General features: G+C 46.3%; 1 protein-coding gene across 1 annotated transcript; it reads right to left on the reverse strand.

The window, feature by feature from the left end:
• Positions 1-24,472, reverse strand: LOC142433470 (nuclear RNA export factor 2-like). The gene is made up of 23 exons (XM_075538387.1): positions 24,378-24,472; positions 23,053-23,111; positions 22,805-22,954; positions 9,165-9,312; positions 8,796-8,943; positions 7,774-7,857; positions 7,563-7,667; positions 7,322-7,402; positions 7,133-7,196; positions 6,920-7,008; positions 6,694-6,801; positions 6,427-6,536; positions 4,529-4,565; positions 3,992-4,144; positions 3,852-3,907; positions 3,607-3,714; positions 3,454-3,512; positions 3,229-3,344; positions 3,086-3,128; positions 2,419-2,491; positions 1,724-1,897; positions 355-415; positions 1-208 (listed from the first exon to the last, which is right to left on the reverse strand). Exons 1-23 carry the CDS (start codon positions 24,470-24,472, stop codon positions 164-166), a joined length of 2,166 nt encoding a protein of 721 aa, XP_075394502.1. The 3' UTR covers positions 1-163.
• Between the last annotated feature and the right edge of the window lie 1,154 nt (positions 24,473-25,626).

Here is a 25,626-nt window from a genome sequence, read left to right on the forward strand (position 1 = left end):
GTCCACAGAACAACTGGTCTGTCTGTGCTTCAGAGGCTGACCACAAGTGAAGTTTGGCTTCTTGGACCATTGGGCCTCCATCCTTACTCATGGACGTGTCCTCAGTGAGAGAGGAAGGGAACAAAGCTGTTAGAAAGACAGAGACAATATCAAAGTGGCCCTTTTAGAGGCTTTGTTGGAAGGCCTCTTCTGGGATCCTGCCCTGGACCTGGAGGAAGAGAAGGGAAAGAGCTGGGTTTTCAGGAAAGCCAGAGGCCCGGAGTTTCCTCCGTGGGCCACCTTGCTTACCCCTTCTTGGCCTTCCTGAAGGCTCAGAAGCAAGCACCTTTCACAGGCTCAGTTCCCAGACCTTACCTTGAAAATCATAAAGGCTTTTTTGGCGACAGTATATACCCATTGGTTATCTTCCAGGCATCTGTGGGCGTGAGAACAGCGGGTGATGTCCAGTAACACGGCCGAGTAGACCCTTGCTCGCCTATGAAGTGCCACCACTAGCTCTATGCCATTGTTTGACTGGCACACACACACCAGCTTGAGGACTGTGTTCTGAGAAAGACCTTGTTTAAAAAGTGGTCTTTAATCCATTTTTGAATTAATTTTTGTACATGATGTGAGAGCAGGGTCCACATCCATTCTTCTGGGAGTGGCTATCTAAGTGTTCTGGCCTCACCTGGTGAATTTTTCTGAAAACCTGGTAGAAAATCAATTGACGGTGGATGTGGAAATTTATCTGTGGGCTCTATTGATCTATGGCTATTTGAATACCAGCACCACCCAGTCTTAATCACTGAGCCGGCATGGCTGTTTTTCACTTGCAAGGTTGTTTGGGTGTTCTGGCGCCATTGCATTTCCGTACACATCCTGGGCTCAGTAATTCATTTCTACAAAGGAGCCAGCTGGGGTTCTTATGGGGATTTCACTGGATTTGCAGATGAAATTCGGGGAGTGCTTTGATCCCCGCCATGTTACATCTGTCAATCCAGGAACATGGGGTGTCCTCCTGTTTCTTAAGGTGGTCTTTAATCACTGAATGGGGGCCCGGCGGAGGAGTGTGTTACACGCCGAGCTGTGAAGCGCCAGGTCAGCGCTATGCACTCCGCTGCAGAAAGAGGAGGCTGTCTGCTCCCGTAAAGACGTGAAGTCTTGGCCAGTCTCATTCCCCAGCAGCAGGAGAGGCTGCGGGCTCCTCTGGAGATATAAATTCTCGGGCAGCCCTACTTTGTCCGATAGGGTTGCTAGCAGTGGCAACTCAATGGCAGTGTGTGTTTTTAATTGTTTTGTTTTGGTGTGTGTGATTACTTAAACAGTGTTATTCCTATATCTGAGTATAAATTTTTCACTTTTAAAAAACCTTTTTCTGTAGTTTTACCATGAAATAATTTTCTTCCTTTCATGCACTGCATATGTGTAGACCTAAATAATGATGACTGTTTATGGAACTTACATCCTGCCATCTTATTGCAACTATTTGTTACTGCTACTAATTTTTTTAGTGGATGCCTTAGACAGTTCCATAGAAAGGACTATGTCCTGTCTGAGCAGGGCATTGTCTTGAGATCATTTGCATATGTTAGTATACAATTAGGGTAACTTTTTCATGGACCTGTGCTTTTGAGGAAGCAGGAAATCCACACAACTATCTTCCAATTTGCCTGCAAGTACTTTTCCTTCCATTCCATTGCTCCTCCCAGCTAATCCAAACCCTGAAATTCCCAGCACTCACTTTAGAGACCATGGCAATGCCATCCCAGACCAGGTAGAGAAGGCCTGCACCATATCCTGCTGCTCCTGGGTGATGGTGGGCGTGGAGCTGAAAGCGGGAGCTTGCGCGGGAGTGCTCCAGGTCTCTTTGGGTTTGGCTTCTGTCACAGTCAGTTGGTCGTTGACAATGCATAGCCTGGGGAAAGAATGGGTCCTCAGACAGCTGGACAGAGGATAACTGCCTAGCTCCCACTCAGCCAGCACGCTCCTTCCATCACTGCCTGCCTACCTCCCAGATTCTTTGCTTGGTACCCTTTTCCACCCGATGGGCCCTACCTTTGAAGATAGGTCTGCCAGCTTTGGAAGATCTGTAGGTTGACCCCCAGCCCACAGATGGTTTCAAACGTCCCTTAACCCTTTACAACAGTCCCCGGAGGTGGATGCTGTAACCGTCTTAGTTCAAGGAGGACACAGAGTGACAGGCTGTGTCACTTGACCGAGGCCACAAAGCTGGTGAAGGTTGGAGTCAGGGTGAGAATACGCTGTTCTTATACTAGAACTTATGAACTTAACCACAAGGCTGGGGTGCTCTTGGGCATCCATCGACCTTTTGGAATTGTGCAATTATGGGGCAACACTGAGGACCACGACGTCATCTTCTTACAGGCTTCAGGCCAGGATGGTTGTTTCCCCGTGGCACTCACAACAAGCACTTACCTGAAGTCTCTATTAGTAAGAGCGACAAAGGTCCTTGTGAAACAGTAGGCACGAGCCTGACACGCTGCATCCACTGTGCAAGGACAACAGACAACAATATCCCTCAGAGTCGCCACTGCTTACATGACCTCCACTAGCGACAGCCCGTCTTCTCCACCCCCACTCCCCCCACCCCTAGTTTCAAAGTCTTCTTTTCCCACAGCATCCTGGAGGAGGACAGGCAGTGGCAACTGTCCACTGGGAGGTGAGGTAGAGGCATTAGCACCGGGGAAGGCAACAGTATGCGCCATCCCCACGCAGTGATAGGGCCCCTCCTCTGTGTCAGCCCCTGGGACAATCTCTTCACACGTTCACTTGTTTCAGTTTGTCAGGGCAGCCAAAAAAGGGATATTGTTACTTGCTTCGTTTTGTAAATGCGGAGACCAAGGGTTTAAGCAAGTGTCCTAAAGTGGCAGAGTGAGGGGAGGGGATGAGAGCCATCTAACTCTGTGCCCTGTGTCCCAAACACCTGCTCGGTGGGGGGACAGGCAGTTATGGCTGTGGGTTAGGGACATGGTGGGAGTGGGACAACACAGTGGGGATCAGGAAGGGAAGGGAAGAGGGAAGCCTGGAGAGCGCCGAGAGGGAGCATTGGGGAACACGGAGAAGGGACCCTACAAACACTCACCCTGCTTGAAAATCCCAGTGATAGAAAAGCAGACCATCTTTTCCTGAAAGAGAAGAACTGCTCAGGCTCCCAGGCTCCCACTAAGTCTCCACCCCTCCTCCGCTCTGTGGGCCTGCCTCAGGGAGGAAGAAGCAGGGTCTCACCATGTGGACACACATGTCCACCATGAAAGAGCTAAGGTCATGCTGGGTTTGGGGCAAGGTGCCAAGGAAGTCAACGATGTTGTGTCTGGTATATTTCAGCCAGCGGAACCAATGAGCTGTACAAGGGGAGAAGGAAAGGTGAGAGACTGCCTCACTCATCTGGTCCCCACGCTTGACTCCTGCACACCCTCCTGGCACACCCAGTCTCCCCCCTTACACACTTACCAGGGTCCTCAAGTGTCTTCATATTCCTGCTACACTTGAAGTACTCACCCAAACTGTTTCTAGGAAGGAAGCAGGGAGAGCAGGCGGGGCACTGGTCAGTGGCTGCTGGGGACTCACAGGGTTCAGGGCTGTCATCAGATCTGTGATACTTACGGAGCTAGATCCTCAGGGTTGAAGGGAGTAGTCAGCGAGAAACAGGCCTCTTGGTGGTAGACATTCAAGAGATCCTGCCGATCGTGATAGTCGTAGATCCAGTAATATCTGTGGGAAAGCAGAGGAGACAGGATTTTTGTGTTCTGGGCCCCCTCAATGGACTTAAAGTCCCCTGAGCAGGCCTGTGACTGGGTGGCCGTCTCCATACCAGTCCGCCCTGACTTGGGGCTTCAGAGGGGACTTACTTGTACAAGAACTCAAATACTGCATCTTTCAAGAACGCGGAACCTGGAGTGTCATCCTAGAATTGGAAGGAGACAGGCCATTGCAGCGGACACACCCTTCCTTGCAATACGCCAAACCTCCCTCTTAACCTGCAACTCACCGTGCAGGGTTTCACTGTCTCAACAATGCCTGGATCAGTGAAAACAGCTGCTTTTGCTGCTGCTCCTGCGGGTGGCGGTGATGGCAGCAGCCTTGGTGATGGTGATGGTGGTGGTGGAGGTGGCACTGGTTTCGGTGGTAAGTCCTCCCCATCCTGGGGAAAGCAAGCAAGCAGCAGTGAGGACCAGGGTGGTCACACTGGTTGAGCAAGGAGATGAAGGGGTCCAGGAGAGGGTGAGGGTCAGGGGCCCGCGGTCAGCTGTGAAATGGCCCTGTGAATTCTCTGAGCCAGACTACAGTGGAGGTCTGCTCCATTATGCCTGGGAGCTTCGACGATCATGTGCAAGGCATGCGTGTCTGTGTTTTAGGGACTCTTTTAAAGGGAGAAGAGCTATGACCTGTCAGGGGTCAAGGTACTCTAAAACAGGCACGTGTGTCATGCACACCTATAAGCGAGGCGGGATACAAAGGACTTGAGGGGAGGTGTGCAGGTCACCGATGTTAGCAAGAGGAGGCAGTAAGGATGGTTGGCACTTACCAGGCATAACGATCTCGAGAAACTGTCCAGGATGTCACTGTTAAGAACCAAAAAGAGGAAGCCGTGGTTGACACTACAGCACTGCTCTGCCTGCGTTTAGCGATCAGGTAGATGCCCATGAGCGGAGTCCAGTGCGTCCTGTCCATTCAGCAGCCCCGGGAGCTCCCTCGCTCAGCCTGAGTACCAGGTTCTTGGGCCCACCTTCCCTGTGGATCACTGGCCATCTCCCTTAGAGATGGTCTCAAGGCACAGCCCCTCCATCTCTTTCCTGACCCCTCTCCATTCTCCTGGGAAATTTCCATGGGGACCGCCTTGGCCCCCTTCTGCAGGGAAGGCTCTGGAGGTGAGGGGTTGGGGGTGGCACCCAGGGTTCTGCTCCCTCACCAGGTATCTACCGGTCTGCAAGGTCTGGTCCTTGACAAAACCAGAACACCCCCACTGCACCCGCCTAGGGGTGGTGCAGGATGCCAGGGCAGGCGACGAGTGTGGTAGGATAAGGAGGAGAGGAGGACACAAAGCGATGGACACAGGGAGGAAAGGGAGGGGGAGACCAAGCAGACTGGAGACCAAGGAGAAAGGAAGCCAAGACAGACAAGGACGATGAAGAGAAATGATCTGTGTGGTGGGGATTAGGGACAAAGGAAGGAAGAGAGGGGATGTGACCCCTCTGCTGCTGCGTTGTTTGTACTTCATTTAATCATGCCGTGGAGCCAGGTACATTGTCCCCTGTGTGTTCCCATCGGAGCTGGGCATAAGAAGCCAAGCAGCCATGGCGCAGCACACCTTGCCTGGGAGGAAAGGCTCAGATGACTGCATCGCATGGATTTGAGGGTCTGTGAGCTCTCTCAAGAACATCACCCTGTCTCCTCTCGTGACCCCTGTACAACAGCGCCTGTCTTAGTTGGTCCCTTGTCTGAGGACTCAGACCACCTGTGTGTACCCATTCCTCTTCTGAAGGACGACACTGAATGGCTCAACATGTGGGTTCCAGGGGGCCTTGTACCTGTCTCCTCACCCAACCCTGTCCTCAGCCTGCCAAACTCCACATCTGCTCTGGAAGGCCCTGTCCTCATTGCAGGTGAGCCCCTTCTGGCTCAGGGAGCCCAGCTCTCTGCCCCAGCAAGACCCACCTCCTGGCATTGAGGCAGAGAGACAGATGTCATGATACAGTCAAGCTGGGCTCAGCACTTAGCATGGGGCAGAGTCCCCACTGACAGCCTGGGAGAGGGCAGGGGACTTTCTGGGAGAAAAGGTCCATCACACACTGAGCGAGGAGGCCCCATCAGGGCACAGAGGCAGGAAGGCTGCTCTCAGCAGGACGCCCTGGTCAGGAGGAACTTTCTCATTTCAGGCGGCAGTATTTGGCTCCAGGCAGCCTCAGAGCAGAAGGGGGCACTGTGTGTACACTGTTGCTCCTAGGGAGGGAGGGAGGGATCTGACCTGCGTTGGGGGGCACATTCAGGGAAGGCCATTCCAGAGATGGCTGAGTGAAGAGGAGTGAGAAACAGAGGGGAACAGGGAAACCTCTAAATAGAGCAGAGAGACAGAGAGGAATGAGCAGGGAAAGTCGTTTTCCCAAGGACCGAGGCTGCAACCTCCAAGGACAGACACAGTCAGGGAGCTGAGGACACGAGGGACTGACTGTTCCTGGAAGGTTGGCAGTGGTTGCCACTGACCTTGTCATTGCTGTTAGTCAGTGTGGAGTGGACTCTGACTCGTGGCAGCCCCATGGATGGGATGTATTCATGCGCCCCATAGGGTGTCCACGAGTGTGACCTTGCAGAAACAGAGTGCCAGGCCCGCCCTCCGAGGTGTCCCTGGCTGTGTTCAGACTGCCAACCTTTGGGCTCCTAGTTGGGGGTGTAGTCGTGTACCTCACCCAGCGACTCCTCACTGACCTTATGTTGGCAGCCTGGTCTGAGCAAGTGTCGTACAGTGGGTCTCCTTCCAGCCTTCCCTCGTCAATCTTTAGCTCTTCCATGTTTCCAAGCTCCCCTTCGGACACTATCTGAGAATGGGAGGAAGCAAGGGACAGGAGTCTCAGGGACAGCCAGACACCTGAGCCCCCCGTACCTCTATTCCTCACCCTCTTGCCCCGTATTATCACCCGGAGGAGCACTGTCACCTATCCCCCCTCGCTCCTGGATCTGGTTCCCACTTCTTACCTCGTTGCTAGATGGGCTCCAGGCCTTGACATCGGGGACCTCCTGCAGCATGTCCGAGAGGTCACTTAGCTGGTACGGTCTATTGCCGCCACACGCCAAGGACAACGGCTTTGAGGAAGAGAAATGCGAGTGCCAGGTACTACACGTAGGGCCTCGGAAAGGGATCTGCCCTCCACCTCATCCTGCCTACCCTTCGACGTAACCAGCAACCGTCCTGAGGCCTCACCTGCTGGAAATTCTCTGCAAGTATCTTCAGAATGGCAGCCAGGTTTTCTCTCGCATCTGGGGTCAAGTTGCTATCGTGGTCTACCACGTCTGTAGGATGGCAAGAGAAGGGAGCCAGGAGGCAGGGATAGGCTAAGCTGGACAAGCACCAGTGGCCCCCCCCATACCATCGCTAAGTCTCCCTCCCACATGCCTTCACCAGCACTAGAGTTACCACTGGCAGCCATGTCCCAGTCAAGAGCTCCCTGGGAGCCATCCTCTCCTACGTCCAGGAGCATCTGCAGAGACAGAGTTAGCAATTCTGAAGCATGTGTGGTGGTGGGCAGGTGGGCTGCACGAGGGTGGGGAGTGAGGAAGCGGGTCTGTGTGTGGGTGCACAGCATGTCTTGATTGCATTCATTACCTTTAGCAGCTCCATTTGCTCTGGCTTCAATTTATTCTGTATAAAATGGAATAGAACAGATGGGTTGACAATGATAGATATCTGCAGAAAAGAGATAGATGCAACGTAAGTATGAGGAACGGTGAACCCACAGAAGAGTGTCTAGCCTCTGGGCTGTCTTCCTGCGCCCAAACTAGCCCCCTGCCATCAGGTCAATTTCAATCCATAGTGATGCTATACAGTGAATCTGCTCAGCACACACCTTTTGATCCTCCTCGTCACTGAGATGACATTGGATAAGCTTCAGCCCAGATCCAGTGCTAGCATCCTGGATCAAGAACTCAGCTTGCTTTTGCTTGTAGTGGAACTACAGGGAGCAGAGGCAACAGCAATGGTGTTAAGGGCTAAAGACCCCTGATGACCCAGGCCACCTCCCCTCTACCCAGGCATCTGGCTGCACTGTGCTCCCTTACATCATGCGGGGTAAAGGAGGCGCTGCATTGGTTCTTGATGGAATTCCGTAGCCATGTCTTATCTTGCTTTCTCCCGTAAGGTACCTAAGAGGAAAAGAAGGTATAGGAGAGAAGAGTGGCAGAGCATAGACTGAAGGCTGCGGAACAGGCCCCACTAAGTCTTCTGTTCGGACTTCCTGCTGAGCCTCAAAAGGTGTTTAGAGAAGGCACCATTGAGAACTCTTATGTTTCTGACCATTCCCAAAGCTCTCCTCCAAATCATCAACTTGATACGACTTTGAACTTTCTAAGACTGGGAACTTTCTAAGATCCCAGGAGGTCCCACTTCGTGCAGACCCTGCCTGTGGCTCTGGCAAGGACTCCAGAGACTAGCCATTGCTCTCCATGTCACTGCAACTCTCTCTCTCTCTCTCTCTCTCTCTCTCTCTCTCTCTCTCTCTCTCTCTCTCTCTCACACACACACACACACACACACACACACACACACACACTTTGATGTACTCTGACTAAGTGACGGTGTGGCGAGTTGCTCCATCTCCTTGGACATAGTTCCATCCTTTGCCTTCAGATCATGTGCTGGCATTTCTGTGACCCCTCACCCTCTGTATGTCTTCTCTGCTCCTTTAGATGATCGTGTGTTTTAACTCCTTGTAATCAAAAAAATGGAGATGCCCAACTCCCTCTGCCTCCAGGAAAGGGCCTAGCATTTCTTCATAAGATCAGTTCAACTGAACCTGAGCAGCCTCCCCGTCCCCACCATCACCACCACCCCAGCAACAAAACTCAAAACCAAACTCCAGGCCATTCCGACTCATAGCGACCCGACCCTATGGGACAGGGTAGACCTGCCCCAGTGGGGTTCAGAGACTAAAGTTTACAGGAGTAGAAAGCCGCATCTTCCCCCCACAGAGTGGTTGGTGATTTCGTACTGCTGACCTGGAGGTTGGCAGCTCAAATAGCAAGCACTACTCCACCAGGGCTCCTCCTGCTGTACACTGCAGACATTTGTCAAGAATACTCACTGTTATTTTAAAGCAGCTCCTGGACTTTCCGTCTCTCCTCTTCTCCTCTTCTCTTTTCAGAAATCTTCGGTCCACCCACACGGTGATACGGAAGTGCTTCTTATTAGACGAGCCAACTCTGCTATTAGGCTGGCCGGTGTAGGGGGGACTATGAAATGAAGGCAGGTTTCCAGACATTCTTAGAATGCCTTCCACACAACCTCCCCTCCCCCGTCGATAGCAGTACAATCAGACGTGCTCAGCCATCATGCCATGTCTAGCATCCTTCCATTTTCAAGTGGGGGAAGTGAAAACCAAACAGAGAGAGGGGGAGAGGGGTACGTAGACTCTGTGGTTGCTACCTGCAAACCAAGGTGCCTAGTCACTTACTGTCTTCCTTGGAGCTGCTCACCGACATCCCTTAGTTCCACTGTCTGTCCATCGTCTTGCTGGTATGGAGGCTGAGGCTCATACCTACTATCATCCTCATCAGGATTTCCCCGGAAAAATTTCCGGCCTTTTTTTCTCTCTTTGCTTTCTGAAATTGGGAACAAAAGCAAAAACATTCTGAAATTGGGAACAAGAACATAAGTTGGAAGACACATCAGTGGGTCCCACCCACTTCATGTAACCCCTTTCGGGCCAACACCACAGTGGGGAAACACAATGCCAACCTGTCCCGAGGGAGGAACGACAGCCTGCATCAGCTCGCTCCTCTATCGAGATAGAGGGTCATTAGGTCTTGTGGTGGGCTGGTCCTTTTACAATCATATAGCCTCCCTCTATGTCTCTACTATCTGACAGCAAGCATGAGGAGAGAAATCCCGCAGAGGATGGTTACTCTAGTGAAGCTTTTTTAAAGGGGTCGGATCTACAAGGCATCGGAAAGACATGTCCATACTTAGGGTGGACACCAGCCATACACCAAGAAGGCATCCGAGCCTTACCTTCCTTGTCAGCACTCCAGCAACTGCACCCACACATGGGAAGCAACTTCTCTCCTACCTCCCAAATCCAATCAGACACCCAAATGGCTTCATGAACAACCAGGACACTTAAATGACACGTGGGGCTGAATTAACAGCGTCCTACACCATCTCCCTGCGTCCATCCTTGGCCTCAACCGCACATTGCTGAGATACTAAAGGAGACCCTCCTTTTCTCAGCCTCAAAGGCTTTTCATTGCTGTGATCCTGAATGAGTGCCTACACACCTTTCCAGACTCGGCTCTTTTGTACCAAGAGTCCTAATGATAGGTACCCACAATAACTTCCAAGTCTTTCGAGATTTTTAGTTTTGCTTTGTACTGATTCCCTTTTGATTCCTTGATGGTCAGAGAAAAATAATCTGTATTCCAATTATTATAGATGTCGAGGCTTGCTCGATGGCCCAGGAGATAATCTGTGTGGGCTAATGGTACATGGATGCTTTAAGAAAAATAAGACAAAGAATGTACTTTGCTGTTGGACAGATTCTTCTGTTCAAGGCATTTAGACCCCATTATTCTGTGTTATTCAGGGAGACCGTCTGTCTCCTTGCTGATTTTCTGCCCAGTCATTCAGTATTTACTGAAAGGGGGTGAATCTGGATTTCCTTCTTTCACCTCCATCAGCTACTACTTCCTGTACTTTTGAGGGTATGTTTTGGTGCTATCTGACTTAGGATCTTTCTGGTACATTGCTACTTTTTATCATTATGTAGCCCACCTCTTTGTCTCTTGTAATTTTCTTTGCTATCATGGAAACTTTATTTGACGTTTTACCCTGGGGCATGCTACTCAGAAAGTGGGTGGTGGTGGTCATTTCCTCTGTATTTCACTCTGTACTCACTTTTAGGGGTTTGTTTTGGTTCCCTATCTTTCCACCCACCCCTGCACCTGGTTAAGGCTTGAGGTCAATGTATAGACCCAAAGTCAGCAACTTTGGGAAACTGCTATTAATTGCCTTGGGGGGGGGATCATTCAGGGAAATGTTTAAAAACGGGCTAACAGCTTCATCAAACCTTAGACACCTAAGCCAGGTGCCTCGTGAGGGCCAGGCCCTCCCTCAAAAAAGGTGATTCAGACACTATCAATCTCAGGCAAGTCTGTTAGGCCGTTAACAGGAGGGAGTAGAAAGAATAGAAAAGCCACAGGAGTATGGATGGGCAGAAACAATTAAGACAATACACACACACATAAATATTTACTTACTGAATCTTCCCATCTCAGTACAGTCCTTTTTATCGAACTCTTGATGGTGCCGCCTAAAATAACGCTATCATGAGAGCATTGTAAGACACTTAGGCCAGTTACCTAGCCACCCTGAGCTCCCCTTCAGGATCAACCTTGAAGTGAGCTGACCCACCCACACTGAAATGGCAGTGAGCACCCTTTATGATGTCATGAGTGTTCACGTGGTTACTCAGCTTCTGGCCTGGCTCGGAGTGCTGTAAGCGGTTGATGTGCGCATAGTGAATGTGTCCAGTCTATCCAGAGGTGCCTTCCAAGAAAGACCCAGCAATTTACTCCTGAAAAAACACCCATAAGCTACTCTGACACACACAGATATTCTGACACACGAGTTGAATTTGCTTGAGAGTCCCTGGATTTTAAACAGTACTTGGTAAATAAATCCAGGGCTCTAGATTTGAGCCCATCACTTCCTCCCCACCACTACCATGATCCCAATTCTCCCTTACAAATCCGGCTAGACCAGAGGTTGTACACTGGTACAGATAGCAACTGGAAACACAGGGGATCCAGGACAGATGATCCCTTCAGGACCTGTGGTGAGAGTGGTGATACCAGGAGGGTAGAGGGAAGGTGGGGTAGAAAGGGGGAACCAATTACAAGTATCTACATATAACCTCCTCCCTGGGGGATGGACAACAGAAAAGTGGGTGAAGGGAGAGTGTAAGACATGACAAAATAATAATAATTTATAAATTTTCAAGGGTTCCAGAGGGTGGGGTGAGCAGGGAGGGAGGGGGAAAATGAGGAGCTGATATCAAGGGCTCAAGCAGAAAGCAACTGTTTTAAGAATGATGATGGCAACAAATATACAAATGTGCTTGACACAATGGATGTATGTATGGATTGTGATAAGAGTTGTATGAGCCCCCAATAAAATTATTCTATAAAAAGAATGCACCTGCTTTATCCTCTTGTCCGACACACTTTGGCTGTAGAACTGTTTCATTACCTATTGTGTAAAACTAGCATGGATTGAACTTTTCTTTTCCACCATGAATACTTTTCATTAGTGAACATTGGAGCAGAATGTCTTTCTGTCAACTGTTGGAAACAAAGATTTCTCCCAAGTCGTCTCCCCCAAATATATGTTAGACTTCGGGCACCGCGTACAACTCATGGTAAATGATTGTCAAGTTATCTCCCTGAAGACTCCAGCCATGCAGAGCAAGCAGACACCATTGTTTCTCCCTTAATTGGCAGGGCTCACTGTTAGGGACAGTGGACTGCTTCCCCTGAAAGCTTAGGCTTAATAGTCTCCAGCTCTAAGGCAATCAAGGTTAGGCTGCCATCATGAATCTAGGGTCGGCCCATCTTGTCACATGTATATCCTTATTCCCTCCTCTTCCCGTAGTGTATATTCCCTTAGATCACCCCTCCCATTACTGTATCACCTATAGCACAACCCTTTCCTGTGGCGTGTCTTCACCTGTAATCAGGCGGCTTGCACGTCCCCAGAGAATATATAAGCCTTGGTTAGCAATAAATCTCTTTCTCCACATGGACCACCAAGTGAGGCTGAGGTGAGCATGCTACCGTGAAATGCATCTGACTCCATTATTCCAGTCTCTCATGCTCTCTATGACTTTAGTATAATCTTTACTTATCATCACTGTACAAGTGTGCCTACCAGACCTGGGATGATGTATTAGGGGCTGGCTCCCCTGACTCTTAACTAATGCTACAACTACAGCTTTGATGACCTCAGAGAGGCTTTGCAAATAATGGTGGCAGAAGCGAGGGAGAAGCTTTCCTGAATGCAGCAGACATCCAGTGTGTGGGAAGAATGTTCTGGATACACAGGCTTGTCTGTGGTCACTCAACCTGCGACAGACAGGAAGCACCAGCCCTGTCTCAGAGTAATCCAACGCCTGTGTGTTGGATGTGCATGTGTCTGTGTGTAGGTGTGGTAAATATATTCGTGCACAAAGATGATCTTCAAAATACATTGTTTTGTGCTACACTTTCGCTGCCATTTATTTCTAATGTGCTTTCACTGTTTCTTTTAATATCTTGGTGTTCTGCATAGCATCTGAAATGAGGTTTATTAATAGAGCAAGAAGGTGTCGCTATAAAAAACAATGGAGCAATACTCTGGAAGACACAGAATGCCAGTGCTTGGGTTGACAAGGGTTACAGCGCACCACCAGTGGTGCACACCCTAGCCTGAGTTTTAGAGTAGTCCAGGACTCGTGACCCCACTCTGTCACCTTCCAATCGAAGCACACGAGTATTTTCAAATGTGAGAGTAGTTTCCCATAATATCTGCATCACTGTGAGTCGTTTGTGAAAGCCTACTTTCCTACAGTGAGCTTAACCACTCAAATGTCAGGCTGACCCTTCGATGCAGACATTTCCCTTTTAGAATTTATTGTGCAAAACATTCTCATCTTAAATATATTTAATTTTATGTCTGTGCTTTACAGATTTTTGGGGGAAAGAAATTTGATGAGGGCAGAGCGGCTGCTGTTGTCAGGAGAGGGGTGGACATGGCTGTCCTTGGACTCAGGGTTAGATCGTAAAGAAGGAGGTATCTGACAGGGAGAACAGAAAGATGAGGAGAGGCACGGGAGAGAACAAACCCTAAATTGAGAACGCTTCTGCGGAACTGAATTTATCACGGCAATCAACCCACCTCTGGATATGTTTCCTTCTTTCCATGTATATCATTTTGTAAAACAATTTCTTATTGTGTGCTAGGTGTGGGTTTACTTTTCAGGCCATCCATTTTGTATTTAATGATTTAGACTATTTTTCAATACCTCCCCAACAGCTTTCCCTCACCCTTCCCCCTTCATTTCTCTTCTTCTCCTCCTCCTTCTTCTTCTCTTCTTTCTCCTCCTCCTCTTCCTCCTCCTCCTTCTCCTTCTTCTGGAATACTATCTTCCACTTCCCTGGAGGGATGACCCATCTATCCTTTGATCTACTGCTTCTCTACTCTCCTTTGCCCTCCTGCCCACTTGGTAACCCATCAAAGTCTGTTTCCTTTGATATGAAGAACCTTGTCTTGATATTTTCTTTATGACCCAATGCCATATAATACTTGACTTTTTGTGGTTGACTAGTTTCACCTAGCATGATGTTCTCCAAGCCCATCCATGCCATGAGGTGCTCCGTGGTTTTACCATTGCTTTCAGTGATGAATAGCATTCCATTTTGCGTATGCACCAATCTTTCCTTATACATTCTTCCTCTAATGGACATTGAGGTTGTTTCCATCTTCTTAATCTTTTGGGCATATCCCCTTCCAGCCACAGGCATGGGACTGAAAACAGCTTTACTATCAGGCAGAGATTATTGTCAACTTGGTTATGATGGATCAAACCACAATATAATATGACACTTGGTCAGTTAACTTCCCTTCAACCAACATGAATTTGCTCTATGTACAAATGTTTCTTGATTTTTCCATGACAGAAATTTCCTCTCTGTCTTTTACAATATCAGGGAGCACCCCCACCCCCACAAATGGATTTTCCCCCAAAGCTATATATTTGATTTTTAATTTTTTTTTTAATAAAACAACCTTATGACTTTCAAAGTACTCTCCACTTCACTTAATACATTTGTGAAATCTGCGATTCCATTCTTGGAAATAATTTTCAAACTCATCTATCTGGATGACTGACACACCTCTCTTGTTTTTCCCTTCATTTCTTCTCTGTCGTCAAATTGCTGTCCTTTCCTGCCCCTCTGCATTCACAGAAACAAAAAGAAATCTCACGGAGCAAGGTCAGGTGAGTAGCAAGAGAGGCATGCTGTTTTGGATCCAAAACTGGCCTACTGAGATGTCTGGGTGAGCAGGTGCATTGTCGTGATGGCTAAACCAGTCCCGTCTGCCACAAATCACGCCTTTTAGGTGCACAGTGTTAAACAATATTTTCAGAACCTCTAACTAGAAAGCTTGAGCAAGTCTGATCTGGTGGCAGGAAGTCCAAATGTACTACGAAGTCTATACTTCTGGCTGTTCACGAAGTTGAGGGACGTCTGGAAAGAGGGCTGTCATCTATGGGCATTTCACCATTTTTGAAACAAGAAAACCACTTGTACACTTGAGTTTTTCCCATAGCTCTCCTTGTAAGACATGTTCAATATCACATCAGTTTCTGTGTCATTTTTCCCGGGCAGGAAAACAAATTTCACAGCTGCCATCGGAGAACCTTCCCAGGCTACGGCACTTGCTGAATGAACTCAGAGCAAGTTGTTGGCTGCGTGCCTCTTAGGGGGGAAATGTGTACTAAGAAAGTTCTGCCCAGTGCAGGTCTCATCGTTTTTTTGGGGGGGATACCCCTTTGTATTTTTGGTGTTTTTTCTTTCTTTTAATCTTTATATTATTATTTTCTTTCTGTTTTTGTTTTTTTGTCATTTCTGTTAGGGTTCCTGGTTTATGAAGCACAGGAGTGAGTGCATATGGTTTATGAAGAAATGGGGTGGGGGGGAGTGGAGAGGGTGAGGGAAACAGGGCAGCAAACAAGCAGTGCAGGAGGCGGGAGGGAACATTAGAACTGGTTGTGATGATGGATCTACAACTCTTTTAAAAAGCGATTTAACTATGGAAGTGTATGCTATGTGAATACTGTTTTTAAAAAGAATTAAACTTGACAAAATAACAATCTGTGGATTATCAAGGGCTCATGAGGGAGGGAGGAGCGGGGAGGGAGGGGGAAAAAAAAGGACCTGATGCAAAGGGCTTAAGTGGAGAGCAGATGCTTTGAGAGTGATTAGGGCAAAGAATGTACAGATGTGCTTTATACAATTGATGTATGTATATGTATGGATCATGATAAGAGTTGTATGAGCTCCTAATAAAATGTAAAAAAAGAAAAAATAATAAATTATTCTTGTATATAAAAAAATAAAAAAAGAATTAAACTTGACCTATGCTTACCTTGGGTGAAAGAGGAAGAGTTTTTGCTTAGGAGCATTGATTTTATGTTAATGGTGGTGGAAACATTTGGAAAAGGATCTCAATCATTAGCGTACAACACAAAGAGTATAATCAAGGGCAGGGAATTTTACATGTGCAGGTTGTCGAATTGGAGAATGTTTTGTTGTTTATATTATGGCCAAAATTTTGAAAACATAATTAAATGAATAACAATGAGTATAAGGAAAATGTTCTAAAATTGATTGTGGTAATGATTTTACAAGTCTTCTTGATATGGTTCAATTACTGAATTATATTATATGTGGGTGAAGTGTCAATGAAATTGTTAAAAGAAAGAAAGGAAGGAAGATTAAAAAGAAAAAGAAGACCAAAATTCTCAGCACTGGACCAGTAGGTAACATCACAGTAAACGGAGAAAAGATTGAAGTTGTCAAAGATTACATCTTGCTTGGATCCACAGTGAATGTTCATGGAAGCAGCAGTCAAGAGATTAAACGACCCATTGGGTAAATCTGCAGCACAAGACCTCTTTTAAGTGTTGAAAAGCAATGCACCTCTGAGAACTAAAATGCTCCTTACCTAAGCCATGGTATTCACCATTACTTCATATACATGTGGAAGTTGGACATTGAATAGAGAAGACTGAAGTAGAACCCACGTATATGAATCATTGTGCTAGTGAAGAACATTGAAAGTTCCATGGACTGCCAAAAGAACAAACAAAATAACTTGGAAGAAATATAGCCAGAATGCTCCTTAGAGGCAAGGATGGTGAGATTTCCTCGCAAGTGTTTTGGATGGGTTGTCAGAAGAGACTAGTCCCTGAAAAAGGACATCATGCTTGGTAAGCTAGCAAGGCAGCGAGAAAGAGGAATCCCTTGAACAAGAGTGATTGGTACAGTGGCTGCATCTCTGTCATTTGTAAGGATGGGACAGGAATAGGGAGTGCTTTGTTCTGTTGCACACAGGGTCACTCTGAGTCAGAACCGACTGTACAGCATCTAATAACAACAAAATATGCCATTGTGTGTGCATACAGTTTCTTTTTTCTGATAGGCTATAGCATTGTGTCAAGCTTCTTCCTATTGTGAACTGTGCTGCAATGAACACGGGAGAGCGCATACACGTTTGTTTTCGGTCCCTTACTTCTTTGGGGTAGATGCTCAGTAGAGGTATTGCTGAGTTGTTTGGGAGTCCTAGGCCCAGTTGTTTTAGGGAGTGGTATATTGAATCAGAGAATCTCAGAAGGATGTTTCTTTGTTTTAGTGATTATGTCAAGGTATGTACTTAGGTGGATCATAATCAGCTCTGGACAACGATGAGAAGAATGGGAGTTCCCGAAGACTTGACTCAAGCCATGGGATGGTTCCTTGCCTCACATACATGTGCGAGTTGAACACTGAGTAAGTAAGAATGAAGAAGAGTCCATGCATTTGACTTGTGGTGCTGGAGAAGCATATTGACAGTGTCATCGACGGTCATATTAAAGAGTTGTATAACTATCACTTCAAACATCCCTAGAACTTTTTATTCCCTCTTTAACTCATTATTAGTTAGTTCCCCATTTCCTTCCACCTCTCTTCCCATCTCCCCCAAAGCCATTAATACAGTTACTGTCTCTATAGATTTATCCTGGATTTCACATACTGGAAAACATACCTAAAAGCCAACAAAAGGAACAATAACAGCACAACAGATAAAACCCTTAATCAAAAATAAAGCAGGAAATATTAAAAACTAGAAAAAATTATATATATATTGATAGGCACCATCTGGTTTCTTTATGGATATGTGTGTCATTTTGCGCTGTAATTTTCATTTTGTGATTTTATTGGTTTCTTTGTTCTTCCTCTATTTTTATGTTGCTGTGTACTGCTTTTATTGTATTGATTTATTCCTGTTGGTAACTTGCATGTTACTCTCAAGCTTTCTTTTTAAAAAAAAATCATTTTATTGGGTGCTTGTTCAACTCTTATCACAATCCATACATACAGCCATTGTGTCAAGCACATTTGTCCATGTGTTACCATAATCATTCTCAAAACATTTTCTTTCTACTTGAGCCCTTGATATCAACTCCTTATTTGCCGCTCCTGTCCTCCCCCACCGTCCCTCTCTCATGAACCCTTGATAATTTATAAATTATTATTATTTTTTCATGTCTTACACTGTCTGATGTCTCCCTTTATCCACTTTTCTGTTGTCTGTCCCCGAGGGCAGGGGTTATATGTAGATCATTGTGATTGGTTCTCCCTTTCGCCCCCACCTTCCCCTTCCCCTCCTGGTATCGCTACTCTCATTATTGGTCCTGAGGGGTTTTTCTGTCCTATATTCTCTGTATTTCCAGCTCTTATCTGTACCACTGTACATCCACTGGTCTAGCCAGATTTGTGAGGTAGAATTGGGGGTGGGGGAGCATTAAAGAACTAGAGGAAAGTTGTATCTTTCAATGGTGCTATACTGCACCCTAACTGGCTCATCTCTTCCTTGTGACCCCTCTGTGAGGGGACATCCAGTTGTCTACAGATGGGCTTTATGTCTCCACTCTGCAAAAAATCAATGATATGATTTTTTGTTCCTTGATGCCTGATACCTGATCCTATTGGCACCCCGTGATCACACAGGATGGTGTGCTTCTTCTATGTGGGCTTTGTTGCTTCTCAGCTAGATATCCGCTTGTTTATCTTCAAGTCTTTAAGACCCCAGGCACTACAGCTTTTTTTCCACCATCATTTTATTGGGGAAACTATACTTTTTGATAACCAGGCACCATCAGCTTTCTTCACATTTGCTTATGTACCCACTATGTCTTCAGTGATCGTGTCGGGAAGGTGAGCATCTTGGAATGCCAGTTTAATAGAACAAAGTGTTCTTGTATTGAGGGAGTACTACTCTCAAGCTTTCTTATGCTGTTAATTCTCTGCTCCAAAAGTTCCTGTTGGTAATTTTTGTAGTGGTGGTCTTATTTTTAGTAAATTTATTTAATTTATCCTTCTGTGGAAGTACTCTTATTTCTCCCTCCTATTTGAGGGACAGTTTTTGTAGCTGTAGGATTCTGGTTGTCAGCTTCTTTCTTTTAGCATTTTATGCATGTCATTTCATTGTCTTCTTGCCTGCATGGTTTTTGATGCGAAATCAAGGCTTAGTGTTGGTGTTCTTTCTAGGTGACTGGTTTTTCCACTCTATTTGCTGTATGGATTCACTCCTCTTCCTTAATATTGAGCAATTTTACTATAATGTGTTGTGATGTTTGCTTTGTGGCTTCATACTGTTTGAGGTTCTCTCAGTTTCTTGGATAGTATTTTTCTTCTCCTTTATTTTGTCAGGGAAGTTCTTTTCCCCTGATTTCTTGTACTATTTTCTCTGTAGATTTTTCCTTTGTTAGTTACTTCTTTCTCTGGCATCCCAGTGAGGTATAGGTTCTTCCTCTTGATGCTGTCACATAGATTCCTTTGTTTTGTTGGTTATTCCTCTCATCAGTTGTAGTAGAAAAATTTTTTTCAAGCTCATTAATTCGGCTTTCTTTTTCTTCAATTTTATTACTCTGTCATTTCTCCGTATTTTCTCAATATATTATGTTATTATTATCATCTGGAGTTCTACTTGGTGTAGGGTTTCTAGGTTTTCAATTACTTCCGCCATCTGTTGAAGATCTCTGAAGATCATTCTACTGAATTTTATTTCTCACACTTCCAAGGCCTCTTCTTCCGAGCAATTATTTGGATGTATGTTGTGTTAGTCAGGATAGACTAGAGAAACAAATCTAGAGACACTCACATATATGTACGAGAAAGCTTTATATCAAAGAGAAATTGTATACTGAGAAAACATTCCAGCCCATTCCAGATCAAGTCCAGAAGCCCAATATTAGCCCATATATCCTATACTAGACCATAAATACTTCTTCAGACTCAAGTTGCCAGTCACAATGATGCCAAATTCAGGAAGATCACAGACCAGGGTGTGAAAACTCTTGTGAATCTGAAAGTAGTGTAAACGTCACAGGGCTATCTCCGCAGGTCTCTACTGCATGGCTCACTCAGGTCTTAGAAAAATCTGAACAACACAACTATTATTCAAATTTATCTACAAACCACAAAAGCTAATATTGAAAGGATTGAATAATTCTATCAACACTTTCTGTCAGAAATTTGTTTTTTTTTTAATGCCAGCAAGTTCCATTGATAACCATTGGGTATTAGAATGCAAAAATTGGGGGGAAAAATAGAAAGAACAAGAGATGGAAAATATGCCCTATATGATAGAAGATTAAGTTGGAGTTTACATGATAGAATTTTGAAAGACCAACCACTTGTTAATAGTAAATACCTTTTTTCAACAGCATAAACACTTGGAATACACAGACAACAATTTGACTACACTTCTGGGAAGAAAATAGGAGAAACTCAATATCAGCAGTGAAAACCAGGCCAGGGGCTGACTGTGGAACAGACCATCAATTGCTCATATGTAAATTCAGGATAAAACTTAAGGAAATTAGAACAAGTCCACAAGAGTCAAAATAGAATCTTGGCTCTATCCCATCCGAATTTTTGTGACTATCTGAATAACAAATTTGCCGCATCGAACACTAATGACAGAAGACTTGATGAGCTGCGGGCCGACATCAAGAACACCATTCAGGAAAAGCAAAAGGTCATTAAAAAGAGGATTAAAAAAACTCAAAGTGCATATCAGAAGAGACTCTGAAATTTGCTCTTAATCTTAAAGTAGGTAAAGTAAATGAAAGAAATGATGAAGTCAAAGAGAGCTGAATACAAAATGTCAAAGAGCAGCTCAAGAAAACAGAGAAAAATACTATAAGGAAATATTAAAGACCTAGATTTTGAGAATCAAAAAGGAAAATCACAATCAGCATATTTTTAAAGAAGAACTAAAAAAAAGTCAACATTGAAAGAATCTCAGGGCAAAGCATTGTGTAGTGTAGGAAGCATCAAGAGAAGATGGAAAGAATAAACAAAGTCACTGTTCCAAAAGAACTAGTGAACATTCCACCATTTCAGGAGGTAGCATGTGAGCAAGACTCAATGGTGTTTAAGGAAGTAGTTCAGGCCTCACTGAAAGCATTAGACAAATAAGGCTCCAGGAATTGATGGAATAACAATCGTTTCAACAAGCTAAAGAAGCATTGGAAGCACCCATCTGTCTACGCCAGGAAATTTGGAAGGCAGCTATTTGGCTAAGGGACTGAAAGAGATCCATATTTGGACTCATTCCAAAGAAAAGTAACCCAACAAAATGCTCAAACTATAGAAATTATCATTGCTAACACATTCAAGTACAATTTTGCCAGGCCGTATTTTTCCTAATCTGTCTTAGTCTGGAAGCTCCGCTGAAACCTGTCCGCCATAAATGACCCTGCTGGCATTTTAAATAGCAGTGGCATCGCTTCCAGCCTCAAAGCAACACACCAGCCACCAAAATACAACAAACTGATGAGCCAAGCGCTGGTGCCACAGGTTCAGATTTATGACACATATTTTAAGGGGAACACAGTGTAATTCCTAACCAATGTCCTTCGTCAAAGTGAAAATCCTCATGGACTGTGCACATCAATCAGACTTATCTTTGACTGCCTTGTATCTTTCTCCAACTCTTTAATGTGTATACATTTCTCTATATATGATAACATGAGATTCTGGAGGAATGTAATAGGACTCTTAAAAGCCTTTGTATCAATAGGTGGGTAATGCACTCATCCAAACTCAATAATCTGTATACCCCAAACAAGCGTATTATATTGAATACAGTTTATATTTCAATGAAGTTGATTTTAAATCTTTGTATTTCTTCTAGTGTGCTTACATGTATTCATTGATTGAACTATTAAGCTGTACGACTGTCATTTTTCTATAGCCAACACTTCCTCAGGAGCTTCAGAGGCCTCACCATCAATATAACTAAAAACTTACAGCAAACTTAGCCCTCCACCCTCTCAAGCATAAGCCTTACACAGTTGGCAGACTTGAGGCTTTAAGTGACATGCTTGATTCCTTTCTATCCCTCACCAATCACATACACTCCATCAACAAGTCCAGTTGGCTCCACTTTCAGGGGGAATTCCCTGAAACATCATGCATGTCACCTATAGACTCACAGTTGTCTCTTACCTCCTATCCTTATTCCTACTGTTGCTGTCTTTCCGTCCATCCTCCAAGGCGCATTCATAGTAAGCTTTTAACAAAAGTAGACTATAATATTCCTTTCTTAAAGCTCCCCAATGACCGCCTTCATAGGAAGAATAAATCTCCTAGCTCTTCTCATGGCCCACAAGATTTCCTGTGAGCTGGGCCCACCTACCACCCTGACTGCACTTCCTACCACTGTCTTCCTAACGCACATGGTAAGCCAAGCTTTTCCACACACACACACCATACTTGTACATGCCTCAGGACAACTGCCTTGGCTGTTCCTTTGGTGTATAATTCTCAGACCCTACTATTTACTTTCTCGCCCCTTGAGAATCAGATCCAAGTCAGTCGCATAGAAAGGCCTTCCTTGACCTCCCCATTCTAGTCATTTGCTATCAGAGTTTCCCATTTTATCTTCTTCAGAGGATTCAATACTCGAGTGTAGCCCCTGTAGAATGTAAGAAGTGTCCCAACGTGTGGGATGGAGACATGAGCCACCAAAGTCTCTGTGTCTCTACTGCGTGGTTTGTGGTGGGATAGGTAGAAACGGACATAGGTCAGACAACGGTGGATTGGGGGCATGGTGGGAGTTGAAGAGGGAATAGGAGGGAAGGGATGAGGAAAGCCTGAGAGAGGTGGGGGTGGGGGCATGAGTCTCTATCGACACTCACCCTCCTTGAACTGCATATTGGCAGAAAAGCAGAACATCTTTTCCTGAAAGAGAAAATCAGCTCAGGATCCAAATAAACCTCCTACCCACCTCTGCCGGCCTCAGGGAGGAAGTAGGTGCTCACACTGTAGACACACATGTCCACCACGAAAGAGTTGAGGTCATGCTGGGTTGGGGGCAACCCACGGAGAAAGTCCACAAGCTCCCCTTTTGTGCGTTTCAGCAGCTGAGTCCACGGAACTGCGCAGGGAGGAGCAGAGGACAGGGGCTGCTTCACTGAACTGAGTCCTGCGGTTGACTCCTCCACGCCTCCTGTTAATCTCCCTGCTCACACGCACCGGGGTCTTTGACCTTCTTCATATTCCCACTACCTCTGAAGTACTTGCCCAAGCTGGATCTAGGAGAAAAAGAGGAATGAAGTTAGAGGACTGGCTAATGTTTTCTGGGAGTCACAGGGCCCAGGGCTGTCATTGGGACTATGGTGCTCACAAAGCTAGATCCTCCGGGTGGCAGGGAATGGTCAGGGAGAAGCAGGCGCATCATGGTAAGCATCCAGGAAACCTTGTTGGTCACCACAATCATAGACCGAAGGGGGGACGGGTGGGGAAGAAGACAGTTTCTCTGAGATTTGCACCCTGAAGTAGACTTGAAAGCACCTCTCAATGAGCAAGCCCATGACTGGATGGCCTGGCCTATCCTAGTCCTCCCGCCTGAGGGCCCCAAGTGTGCTTACTGTTTAAAGGATTTCAAAACTAGATGCTTTAGGGTCTCAGATCCACAGATGCGCCCGGGAAACAAAGAAGTCCTCAGGACCCAGGCTGCTATCACCTCCTCACCCACCACCCCAAGCCTTGCTTGATCCTGCCTTCTCATCTTACAGATGGGTAAGTGCTTACGGTCTTCAGTGTCAGGGACAGTGGTGCGGGGTAACTGCTGACCTTCCTGAGGAAGGGAAGAGGAAGTCAGTAGGGCAGACCACAGGGTGGCACTGGATGCTCAGGGGACAGGATGGGCTCAGGACAGAGGGAAGGTCAGGGCAAAAGAGACCTGAACATTCCATAGAAAGACGATCCTGATGCCTTCACCAGGGCTCCCAGAAGCTAGTGGGGGACTGTGCAGAAAGGCCATCACCCCTGTCAGGTGCCCTCATGGGTTCATCCTCCTATGAGGGTTCAAGGCCAAATCCAAACATCTAACCTGGGCGGGAGCTAGGAGATTCAGGGTAGGGTGTGAAGCCAGGGATAAAAGAATACAATTCCCAGGCACAATAACTTGGGGAATAAGTCCACAAGGTCACTGTTAAATATATGTTTGAAAAAGCAAGGAGAGTCAGTGCTGGCCTGCCCCATGGAAGCAAGCACACCTACATAGGAACCCAGCCATGCGCGCTCCTCCTATGTCCCAGAGCCACCAGCCCTTCAGGGACCTCCATCATGGACCCATCCAGAGAAAAGACCTAGTGGACTGTCCCCACAGCCCTTTCCCTCTTTTCTTCCTCCTGGGAAGCACCCAGACCCCCTTGCCCAGGGGAAAAGACCCAGCAAGTGGAGACCAGCCTCTCCCACAGGTGACCGACAGATTGGAGAGGACATGGTGTGTGGTCCTCCCAGCAAACCAGGGCTGCAATCTCCTGCCGATGGAGGCAACAGAGGGTACAACTGACCTTTCGTTGGTGGGCTCATCTGGGAAGGTGGTGCCCAGAGGCTTTCTCTCTGCACACATCTCTTCTGGCACCGGCTCTTTCACCTTGTCCAACATCCCTTCACACTGTGCCTGTACTATGAGGAGGTCATGTGAATCCATAAGAAATCTAGGCAAATCCTGCATCTCCCAGTGCCACCCTCTCCCACAGATCACCTTACCTATCCATTTTCATCAGCCTACCTCCTTCTCTTCAGAGTTCTCTGGCTACTGTTCCTCACCTTATTTTTGGCTACCTTTATCATTTTCCTGTCATTTGACTTCAGCTTTCTTTGTACAGCCTGTGGCACACTGGAGGGGCTTTCAGAGACAGTTATCTGCAGAAAAGATAGGAGAGGCGGCTGAATATGTAGCAGGAGCTCTGAAAATCAATATCAAGCACCAACTACCCACTAGCCTACCCTCCTGCCTTTAGCTAACACTGGCCGTGCACAGACACACACCCTACTGTTATTCTCATCCCAAACCTCACCAGTGAAATTCTTCAATGCAAACGCAATACTGGCATTTTTGCCCAAAAAAGACTCACATTTGCTCATTGTGAAACTTCCATGAGAGAAGCATGAGAAATATAGCATGAGACCAGAATCCATTCTGAGCCCAACGCTCTCCATCTGCCTTGTGCCTACTCGGTAGCCTCTCTGCCCCCCTCTTACCTCAGATGGAACAAAAGGGCCCTTGCATTGGCTCTTGTACCAATTCACCTGCAAATTGTGATATCTCATATCAATCAGACTCTTGAAGCAAAAAAGGGACACAAGAGGACATTGACATGATGGAAATAAAGCTTGCAGACAGTCCTTCAGATCTTTTCTCAAGCTTTCCAATTATTTTAAAATATAGCCCAGTGTCCATTGTGTATACCTTTTAGGGCAGATATGGGTTTCCTAAATACCCTTTCTGTACATTTGAACATTGAACAACATAATCAAATTAAGGTCTGTGACATGGTGCCCCTTTCATAAGGTTCCAGGCGATCCTATCTGCCTACCCCTCTCCTCCAGCCCTTCGATTTGAACCAAACCGAGCCATGCAGTGGGCCATTGCGCCATCTCTTTGAGAGCAGTTTAGATCTGTCTGTAGACAGCCTAGCCATCCTCCCTATCCTCAGTCTCTTCCCTTTATATTACGACTCTCGACCTACCTTTAGATGAACTGAGGTTGCTAGCATGTAGTACTAAGAAGTACAAATTATCAGCTTCTTAATAAAA

This window comes from Tenrec ecaudatus, chromosome X (assembly GCF_050624435.1).
Source record: "Tenrec ecaudatus isolate mTenEca1 chromosome X, mTenEca1.hap1, whole genome shotgun sequence".
In the NCBI taxonomy this organism is placed as follows: Eukaryota; Metazoa; Chordata; class Mammalia; order Afrosoricida; family Tenrecidae; genus Tenrec; species Tenrec ecaudatus.